The 11,014-nt window shown below is 45.9% G+C and overlaps 1 protein-coding gene across 1 annotated transcript in view; it reads left to right on the top strand.

The window, feature by feature from the left end:
• The window catches only part of LOC133061572 (CCAAT/enhancer-binding protein zeta-like), a 32,644-nt gene extending 21,933 nt beyond the window's left edge, over positions 1-10,711 (top strand). The window contains exons 11-16 of the mRNA XM_061149548.1: positions 6,554-6,620; positions 6,803-6,890; positions 9,580-9,713; positions 9,810-9,874; positions 10,062-10,144; positions 10,534-10,711. Of these exons, the coding sequence (XP_061005531.1) occupies positions 6,554-6,620; positions 6,803-6,890; positions 9,580-9,713; positions 9,810-9,874; positions 10,062-10,144; positions 10,534-10,711 (615 nt within the window). The remainder of the gene's footprint in view (positions 1-6,553; positions 6,621-6,802; positions 6,891-9,579; positions 9,714-9,809; positions 9,875-10,061; positions 10,145-10,533) is intronic.
• Positions 10,712-11,014: the final 303 nt, after the last annotated feature.

The raw sequence follows: 11,014 nt of genomic DNA on the forward strand, positions 1-11,014 counted from the left end.
CTCTGCTTCATTTATTTCCACCATTTTATCTTCTACCTCACTTATCCTATTTTCTGCCTCTGTTATTCTACTCTTGGTTCCCTCCAAAGTGTTTTTGATCTCATTCATTGCATTATTCATTTTTAATTGACTCTTTTTTATTTCTTCTAGGACTTTATTAAACATTTCTTGTATCTTTTCAATCTTTGTTTCCAGGCTATTTATCTGTAACTCCATTTTGTTTTCAAGATTTTGGATCATTTTTATTATCATTATTCTAAGTTCTTTTTCAGGTAGATTCCCTATCTCCTCCTCTTTTGTTTGACTTGGTGGGCATTTTTCATGTTCCTTTACCTGCTGGGTATTTCTTTGCCTTTTCATCTTGATTAGATTGCTGTGTCTGGAGTGGGCTTTCTGTGTTCTGGAGGTCTGTGGTTCCTTTTTATTGTGGAGGATTTACCCAGTGGGTGGGGTTAGACGATTGGCTTCTCAAGGTTTCCTGGTTAGGGAAGCTTGTGTCAGTGTTCTGGTGCATGGAACTTGATTTCTTCTCTTTGGAGAGCAATGGAGTGCCCAGTAATGAGTTTTGAGATGGGTCTATGTGTTAGGTGTGACCTTGGGCAGCCTGTATGTTGATGTTCAGGGCCATGTTCCTGCATTGCTGGAGAATTTGCATGGTATGTCTTGCTCTAAAACTTATTGGCTCTTGGGTGGTGGTTGGTTTCAGTGTAGGTATGGAGGCTTTTGGACAGTCACTTATTACTTAAAGTTCCATGTAGTCAGGAGTTTTCTGGTGTTCTCAGGTTTTGGGCTTAAGTCTCCTGCCTCTGGATTTCAGGTTTATTCTTCCTGTAGTCTCAGGACTTCTCCAACTATACAGCACTGATAAGAAAACTTCTAGGTTAATGGCGAAAAGATTCTCTCCCGTTAGGGACACCCAGAGAGGTTCACAGAGTTACATGAAGAAGAGGAGAGGGAGGAGGGAGATAGAGATGAGCAGGAGGAGAAAAAAGGGGGACTCAAGAGGAGAGAGACAGATCTACGCAGCTGTCTGTTCCCAGAGTGTTCTCCGTAGCCCAGTCACCTACAAAGATTCACAGAATTGGATTGGGAAGAGAAGGGGAAAGGAGGAAATAGAGGTGTTCTGAGGTAGAAAACAGAGAGTCAAGATTGGGAGAGAATAATCTTCGGTTTAAAAATAGGGCTTCTCTTCTTTTTTTTTTTTTTTTTTTTTGTAAGGTTATAGTGTATTGAAAATGAAAATTAAGGAGTAGTAGAGGAGTACTAGAGGACTTTAAAAGAAATAAGAGAAAAAGAAAAATAGAAAATAGAAGAGAAAAAGGAAAGAAGAAAAAAGAAAAAAAAAGAAAAAGAAAAAAAAATTTTTTTCCCTTAATTAAAAAAATCGTAAAAATCTATGGAAATGAAAGTTAAGGAGTAATGGGGGAGTAATAGGGGATTTTAAAGGAAAATAAAAGAGAAAAAAGACAAAATTTAAAAAATTTAAAAAAGAAAAAAGTAAAATTATATCTAGGAGCTATATTTCTCTGGAGCTGTTGCGGTCAGTGTGGGTTCAGCTCAGTTTCAGATAGCTCCTCGTTCCAGCTTACACTTCTCGATATCTACAGGCCCCTTCCGGTGTAATCGGTGTTTTCTAGAGGGATTTTAATCTGTTGCACCGGTCCCTTCTGAAGCGGTTCCCTTTGTTTATTTGGCTTCTGTTTGCAGGTCTCTTCAGAGCCTCATTTCCGCCCTGACACAGGCGGGCGGAGGTGTACTCTTATTCAGGTAGCTAGTTCCGTCGCTCTTCGGGGAGGGGCTGGCGCTGCCGGGAGGGGCTGGCACTGCCGGGAGGGGCTGACGCTGCTTTCTCCGTCTGTGCTGCTCAGGCTTCCGGCTGTTCTATATGGAGCGCGTCCCGCGCTGCGCGAGGTTCCAGCCCTCGGGTGTTCCACAAAAGCGCGGAAGGAAAAGCTGCGCCTGCTCTCTGTGCCTTCCCCGTCAGAGCGGTCCAGGCAGCCAGGGGCTTGGTGGGCGCTCTCTCCCCAGGTGTGGCGCGCCCACTCCCTTCCGCGGACCCAGTTTCAGTTTCCACTGGCGCCAGTCGGGTGCGCGCGCCTTCTGCCCTCCGCGTCCCCAGCCCCAGTCCCCACCCGCGCCGGTCGGGTGCCTGAGCCCTGTGTCTCGCTGCGACCTTCCCCTCCCCCCTGCCTCCTGCCTCTGGCGGGGCTGGGCCGGTCCGCAGCCTGAGAGCTCTTCTCTGGATTTTCTCGGTCTCTTTGTTCTGCGAACGGCCGGCAGTGTGTTCCGGCCGGTTAATTTACTCTCTCTCTTTTGGTCTCCCACAGTTCAAGTTGGCAACTCACAGAAGCTCCCTCCGATTGTCCTCAGGGCACTCAGGCCCGGACCCTACCCTAAGCAATGCCGCCTAAGACTCCCTTCCCGGGACGGACCTCCATCCTTAGCTCTTTTGTCTCACTTTTTATCTTTTATATTTTGTCCTACCTCCTTTGGAAGACAATGAGCTGCTTTTCTGGGCCCCTGATGACCTCAGCTAGTGATCAGAAGTTGTTTTGCAAAGTTTGCTCTGTGTTCAGTTATTCTTTTGATGAATTTGTAGGAGAGAAAGTGGTCTCCCCGTCCTACTCCTCCGCCATCTTGGCTCCTCCTCTGATTGACTCTTTTTTTTCCCATTTATTTTCATTAGTTGGAGGCTAATTACTTTACAATATTGTAGTGGAATATTACTCAGCCATTAAAAAGAATTCATTTGAATCAGTTCTAACGAGATGGATGAAACTGGAGCCAATTATACAGAGTGAAGTAAGCCAGAAAGATAAAGACCAATACAGTATACTAACGCATATATATGGAATTTAGAAAGATGGTAATGATAACCCTATATGATTGACTCTTTTATTTCTTCTAGGTCCTTTTTAAACTTCTTTTGCATCTTCTCAATCCTTGTCTCCAAACTATTTATCTGTAACTCCATTTTGTTTTCAAGATTTTGGATCATTTTTACTGTCATTATTCTGAATTATTTTTTCAGGTAGACTCCGTATCTCCTCCTCTTTTGTTTGGTTTGGTGGGCATTTATCATGTTCCTTAACCTGCTGAATATTCCTCTGCGTTTTCATCTTGTTTATATTGCTGTGTTTGGGGTGGCCTTTCTGTATGCTGGAAGTGTGTGGTTCCTCTTTATTGTGGATATTCCTCCCTGTGGGTGGGGTTGAACGAGTGCCTTGTCAAGGTTTCCTGCTTAGGGGAGCTTGCATCGGTGTTCTGGTGGGTGGAGCTGGATCTCTTCTCTCCGGAGTGCAATGAAGCATCCAGTAGTGAGTTTTGAGATGTCTATGGGTTTAGTGTGACTTTTGGCCGCCTGTATTTTAATGCTCAGGGTTATGTTCCTGCGTTGTTGGAGAATTAGCTTGGTTTTGTCTTGCCCTGAAACTTGTTGGCTCTTGGGTGGAGCTTGGTTTCAGTGTAGATATGGAGGCTTTGGGATGAGCTCTTGTCAGTTAATGTTCCCTGGAATCAGGAGTTTTCCAGTGTTCTCAAGTTCTCAAGGATTTATGCCTCCTGCCTCTGGCTTTCAGTCTTATTCTTACAGTAGCCTCAGACTTCTTCATCCATACAGCACCAATGATAAAACATCTAGGTTAATGATCAAAAGATTCTCCACAGTGAGGGACACCAGAGAGGCTCACAGTGTTACATGGAGAAGAGGGAGGAGGGAGATAGAGGTGACCAAGAGGGAGAATCAAAAGCGGAGAGAGCAGTCTAGCCAGTAATCAATTCCCTATGTGTTCTCCACAGTCTGGAACTCTCAGAGAAGTTCACAGTTACACAGAGAAGAGAAGAGGGAAGAAGGATATAGAGGTGACCAGGAGGAGAAGAGGAGGAATCAAAAGGAAAGAGACAGATCTAGCCAGTAATCAGTTCCCTAAGTGTTCTCCATGGCCCAGAACACCCACAGAGATTCACAGATTCAGGTAGAGAAGAGAAGGGGGACGGAGGAGATAGAGGTGACCTGGGGGAGAGAAAGGAGAGTCAAAAGGGAAAAGAGCAATCAAGCCAGTAATCACACTCCTAAGTTAAAGTGGGTACTGAAGATTAGATTTTTAAAGGTACAAAATTGGTAACAAGTACCAAAAAGCAAAGATTAAAAATCTAGTGTAGAAGTTAGACTCTCAAAAATACAAAATTAAAAAATCACAAAAATTATAAAATATATATATGAAATTTGCTTTAAAAATGGCATCTTTTTTTGCAAGGTAACAGTAGGTTATAAAAATGAAACTTAAAGGAGTAATAACTTAAAAATTAAAAAATGAGAATAGTTAAAAGTATCTAGGAATTTCTCTGGAGCTGTTGAGGGCAGTGTGGGGTCAGTTCAGTTTCAGATAGTTCCTTGTTCCAGCTTATACTTCTCAAGGTCCATAGGCCCCTTCCAATGCTTAGTCAATGCTAACTACGGGGTTTTAATCTGTTGCACCTGTCACTTCCAGCGTGTCTCCCTCTTTGTTTATTTTGGCTTCCTCTGTTTGCAAGTCTCTTCAGTGTCTAATTTCCACCCTGACACAAGGGGGGAGGGGGTGAAGGTGGTCACTTATGTAGGCTCACTTGTTCAGTCACTCTGTGGGGAGGGAGGAACACTGGAAACAAATATCACTGGCGAGTGTGGGGAGCGCTCGAAGTGTCTGGGCCACACTGGGTTTGCCCCACTCACGGTGTGTGTGCTTTCCCAGTCTACACTGCTCAGGCTCCAGGTTGCTCTACAGCAGAATTGTCCAAAGCAGGCCCTGGGTTGCATGCACTTCCCAGGTCTAAGCTGCTCAGGTTCAGGTTCTTGGGTACTCCACCAAGGCACAGACTTGGTTGGGCCAGCGTTTTGTGCTGTTTCCATGTCCGAGCAGCTCAGGCAACCAGGTGCTTGGTGAGTGCACTGTCCCAGGTGTGCAGAGCGTCTCATCACCTCCCCAGTCTTAGCTGCTCAGTTTCCTGGGTGCACAGTGAGAGCCCTGTCTCAGGTGTGCTGTGTGTCTCTTCTGCGGAGCTGATCTCAGGCTGTGACCCTCCTGATGAAAGTCCACCATCCAGGATCCCAGGAAGACTTGGTTAGCAACTGGGAGCCTGCTCACAATTTGGTGGAGGATGCATCTCTCGAGCCGAGATTGCCCCTTGCCTTCTGGCTCTGGCTGTCGCCCGCCTGCCTCTCTGCCTCTGGTGGGGGAAGGGGCAGGTGTGCAACCAGCTAGCTCTCCTCTGGTATTCGCTCAATCTTTTGTTCTGTGAGTGGACCAGACTGTGCCCTAGGTTAGAGCTTTTTGCGGGAAATTTCTCTCTCTCTCTCTGTCTTTTTTTCTTCTCTCTCTCTCTCTCTCTCTCTGGTTAACCCACAGTTTGGTTTGCTTTCTCATGTTAGCTCCCTCAGATTGCCCTCAGGGCATTCAGGCCCAGTCCTTACCCTAAGCACGCAACCCACACCTCTCTGTTCAGCCCCCCTCGCTACTGGTAGACACAGGCATTTGGGCTACTTCTCTGCTGGGAATTGTGATTAGGCGTTTATTCTGTGGGTTGCTTTTTTTTCCTCCTGGTATGTTGCCCTCTGAGATTCCAAAGCTCCCCACAGGCCTGCCGGTGAGAGGGTTTCCTGGTGTTTAGAAACTTCTCCTCCTTCATGACTCCCACCCTGATATGGGTCTCCATCCCTAACTCTTTTGTCTCTCTTTTTGTCTTTTATATTTTGTCCTACCTCCTTTCAAAGCAAATGGGCTGCCTTTCTGGGTGCCTGGTGTCCTCCACCAGCATTCAAAAGCTGTTTTTTAGAGTTTTCTCAGCATTCAAATGATCTTTTCATGAATTTGTGGGGGAGAAAGTGGTCTCCCTGTCCTATTCATCCACCATCTTAGGACTGCGCCCCCCCCCCCCCAGTTTATTTATTTTAATTGGAGGATAATTACTTTACAATATTGTAGTGGTTTTACCTTCAGTTTTTGCAATTTGGAACATACACAGGACTTCTTCTCCTTTTTCCCTTTGTTCGAGGAGGGAAGGGAGAAGGAGAAAGAGAGAGGAGGGAAGGGGAGGGAGGGGAGTGGAGGGGAAGGGAAAATAGTGGAGAGGAGAGAAGAATAGACAAGAATACAACAGAGATGAGAAGAGGTTGTTTTAGAACTTAAACAGAACCTCTTCACTGAGAAGGCAAAGTTTGCATGTTCTACAGGTGTACAACCCATTCTTTATCTCCAGGAGGCATTAAGAATGGGTTTTAATCTCTACTTCTAAGGTAAACTTGTCATCAGTCATCCTGTAACCCAGGTTACATCATGTAGGAACATGAAAATATTTATGAATCATTGATTCCTTTTACCATGGATGCCATAGGAGGCAAAGAGTTCAAGGAGGAGGTCTGTGGGTGGGGCATCTGGTGGTACTGAGCAAAGGAGGTCTAGGACTTCAGGTTGAGCTTGGGTTTCTAGATGGATGATGGAGCTTCAGAGATTGTCTCAGTTTAGGCTTAGTGGCCCTCAGAACTTGTGTGAATCTGGGAATCTTGCTTTCTCTCCAGGATGAAGATGGGAAGGGATTATCAGATGAAGACATCCGAGCTGAAGCTGACACCTTCATGTTTGAAGGTGAGGGTCCCAGTGTGGAACTACACAGGGGGGTGGGTCTCTCCACCAGCCCAGGAACTTGGCAAGTGGACCCTGGATCATGCCATCCCTCCCCATGACCCCCATGGGCTAAGGTGAGGGTGCTGACCACATTGTAGTGCTGAAGTAGGCCAGAGACCCAAGCCTCTCTGGATGCTCCTCAGGCCATGACACCACAGCCAGTGGCCTCTCCTGGGTCCTGTACAACCTTGCAAAACACCCAGAATATCAGGAGCGCTGCCGGCAGGAGGTGTGAGAGCTCCTGAAGGACCGTGAGTCTAAAGAGATTGAATGATGAGTGCAAGTCTTCATGGCCTTTTTCTGAGCCCCTGCTTCCTGGTTTGGGAAGAGTGAAAATATTCTTGTGGATTCTGTCCTTATTTCTTAGTGGGAATGTGAGAAGATCCCAGAGACAGGGTCTGGGGAAAGTTTGCAGGTTTGGGGGATAGGAAGTCCTGCATTAACTAGCAACAATTTGTGAGGGCAGGTGATACCAGTGAGCACCTATTCAGCAAATGAACTTTCCCTCCACTTCTTTACTTTTCTCTCTGAAGTCACATGTTTTCAAAAATCTTCATTCTATTTCCTCATATCCTAATTCCTCATATTATTTAGTCCAGGATTTAAAAGGAACACCTGAGGACTAAAGTCATTCAACTCCTTTCCAGGAATATCTGCATCTTCTTCCATCCATTCCCCATTTAGGAAACACTGCAAACCTGCCTCCCTCTCCCCAGTTCTATGCCATCTCCAATTCTCCCCATCTCACTGTGTGTCCTGGACTCAGGAAGGACCAGCCCCAGTTTTTGCCTTCCAGGATCTCCCAGCCTGGCGGAAGAATAGTCCCAGGTCAGGACACTCCCAGTGTGCATGGACCAGGATGGGGATTGATATGATAGGTTTGTGGAAAACAGATTATTTAATAATATTAACATGCTATTCCAGAGTATGGAATGGATATCCATATTTAGATATTCACATAATCTTTAAGCTTTTAATAGAGTCTAAAATTTTAGCATAGAAATCTTAGGCAGCTTTTGTTAAACAAACCCTTACAAGAGTTTGTTAAACAAACTCTTGTTCCTATGGTGAATCATATAGTCTATCTGGATTGAGAAACATTTATAAGTTCATTTGGAATATAGACATTCACATGTCTTCCAGATATTTTATATCATCACCATCTTTTCTTTCATCTATTATATTATTTCTAAAGAAAAACTAATAATTTATTGGTATAAATTTTCTTGCCCAGTGAACATAGTAAGTGCTAGATATGGTCTCATATCAACAGGACAAAGAAAGATCATTTATACTAAAAACTCTTGTAACAACTGGAGAGCTACATGGAAAAAGGTTAATTCAACATGGTCTTATGTCTTATAAGAAAATAATATATACACTAATCAAAGATTTAAAATAAAAAATAAAAGAGCCTTGGGACATCCCTAGTGGTCCAGTGGTTAAGAATTCACCTTGCTATGCAGGAGACTTAGGTTTGATCCCTGGTGGGGGAACTAAGATCCCATGTGTGCAATAGCAGCTAAGCCGACACGCAGCTAAACAGAGTCCATGGGCCCAGTGAAAGATCCCGCCTGACACAACAAAGATCTAATGCAACTAAGCCCTGCTGCAACCAAACAAATAACTAATATTTTCAGAAGATAATAAAATAAAGGAGTCTTAAAGGCTCTAGAGGAAACCAGGGGAAATTATTTTATAGCTCCAAAGTAGGAAAGGCCTTATTTTGGACACAAGTCCCAAGAGATGTACAAGAAGAGCTTGACACACTGTTACATGACAAAGATACAGAGCAATGTGTATGGTATACAGCATGATACTGCATAATTATTAATGCAAAAAGGTACTCCTGGAAGGATCCATAAAGAATAACCAACTAGTCAAACTGTGAGGAAGGGAAAGGAGTGATACTGAGACATGGGGCGGTGTTTTGTGGTTTTCCAATTTGGAACTAGCTAACTATATCAGCTATTAAGAGTTTAAATCACCACACAAAATTAAGGGGATAAAGAAAAAGAATTCAGTTCCATTACTGGGTCTTATCTTCAATATTTGTACCAGTTTTGCAGTGAGTTGCTTCCCTGATAGTTCAGTTGGTAAAGAATCTGCCTGCAATGCAGGCGACCCCAGTTTGATTCCCAGGTTGGGACAATTCTCTGGAGAAGGGATAGGCTACCCACTCCAGTATTCTTGGGCTTCCCTTGTGGCTCAGCTGGTAAAGAACCCCTCTACAATGCGGGAGACCTGGGCTCGATCCCTGGGTTGGGAAGATCCGCTGGAGAAGGGAAAGACTACCCACTCCAGTATTCTGGCCTGGAGAATTCCATGGACGGTATAGTCCATGGGGTCACAAAGAGTCGGACGTGACTCTCACTTTCACTTTTTCCAGTGAATTCTCTCATTTTCTAAGTATAAAACCACTATATGCCAAAAATGACACATTTACCCCCATGTTTCAAATGGCATTTCTCTCTTTTTCCCCCTTCTAAGTTCATTAGCTAGTATCCCTAGTGCTGTTATAAATAGGAGTAAACATTGAATCTGACTTTTTATTTCTTTCTCATTTGCCTTTTGATTTTTCTGTCTTACCATAAAGAATATTTCATTTTTAAACAAATTAGTAAACTTTCTTTTTGGTTGGTTCTTTGATATTTTGCTTAGAAAAGCTTCTGAAAATATGTGGCTAAATTTTGTCTGGTACTTCTGTGATTTTTCTTTCTTTTTAGAAACCATCTTATTGAGCTGTGATGGACAAAGAAAAAGTTGTACATATTTAATGTATACAACGTAATGGGTTTGGCACTATTTGATCCATCTATGATTATGTCATAGACAGAAGGGATCTTATAGGGCAGTAGGAGTGCTGGAGGCTGGCATGTCTATTTTTGCTCCCTGAATAATTGTCGTGGGGGTTCCTTAGGGACGACCTGGCTCAGTTGCCCTTCCTGACCATGTGCATCAAGGATAGTCTGCGGTTGCACCCCCCAGTCACCGTCATCTCTCGCTGCTGTACCCAGGACATCATGCTTCCACACAGCCGGGTCATCCCCAAAGGTGCCCACAATGACTTGTGGGATGAGGCTCCTGGTCTGAAAGGGAGCCCATCAGGCAGGTTGAACCTAATTCTGACTGGTCCCTCCTCTCCCACAGGTGTTATCTGCCTCATCAGTATTTTCGGGACCCACCACAACCCATCTGTGTGGCCAGACCCTGAGGTGATGCCTCTGCGATGCCATACCTCCATCACCCCTGTCCATTCCCTTTGGCGGACCCAAGGGCGACTACAGAATTCTGATTGGCCAATCAGACATCACTTCCCTCCCATTATACACACATCTGCCTCTCTAAGGATGGACGTTCTGGGAGATACCACCCAGTAACCCTGTCTTGGCTTGCCCCCAGGTCTATGACCCCTTCCGCTTCGAGCCAGAAAACATCAAGGGGAGGTCACCTCTGGCTTTTATCCCCTTCTCAGCGGGTCCCAGGTGAGGACGTTGGGCATTTGAGGTGAGGATGGAATAGTGGGGGCGGGGGTCTGGGACTGAGATTCCAGGCTTAACTGTGGGGGTCAGGAAGACGGGAAGTTTAAGGCTGTGTTTCCCTCCCCTCCCCCAGACATAATGGCAAGGGCCTAGGGAATGGTGGGGGGCACAAGGAGGGGTCCACAGTGTGCTGAGAGGCCGGTTCCCCTGTGTTCTGGTCTGAGTTCAGGACTGGAGTGTGGGCAAGGGTCTGGGGATATGCAAGCCCACGCGGTGCTTCCTGACATGGTTAGCTTCCTTCTCTACCACTGTGCATGTAAGTTGTGGGCCGGGTGCTGCGGAGCCCAGATGAGGGTTCCAGGTGCAGTCAGAGCCCCCGCTCCCGCCCATAGGAACTGCATCGGGCAGACATTCGCCATGACAGAGATGAATGTGGTCCTGGCGCTCACGCTACTGCGCTTCCGCGTCCTGCCAGATGAGGAGGAGCCTCGCCGGAAGCCAGAGCTGATCCTGCGCGCGGAGGGCGGACTTTGGCTGCGGGTGGAGCAGCTGAGTGCCGAGCACCAATGACGCACTCACCTTCTGGCCTGAGATCCGCCATAACCATAGACACCTCACTGCAGATTCCCAGGAATAAATCTGGGACTTCATTGGCAGTGCAGTGGCTAAGACTTTGTGCTTCCACTGCAAGGGTCACGGGATCCTGATCCGGGAGCTCACGTCTGTCCCAAGCCTCACTGAGAGCCATCAGGGGGTCCCTGAGGCCTGGACAGATCCAGGCCGATGGGTGCCGCTGTGAACCTGGCGGGGGAGGCGGGGGGAGGGTGGGGGAATGGGGGCAAATTTTATTATGATACTGGAGCTCCATCTTGG

The sequence above is a fragment of the Dama dama genome, chromosome 9 (genome assembly GCF_033118175.1).
Source record: "Dama dama isolate Ldn47 chromosome 9, ASM3311817v1, whole genome shotgun sequence".
NCBI classification, from domain to species: Eukaryota; Metazoa; Chordata; class Mammalia; order Artiodactyla; family Cervidae; genus Dama; species Dama dama.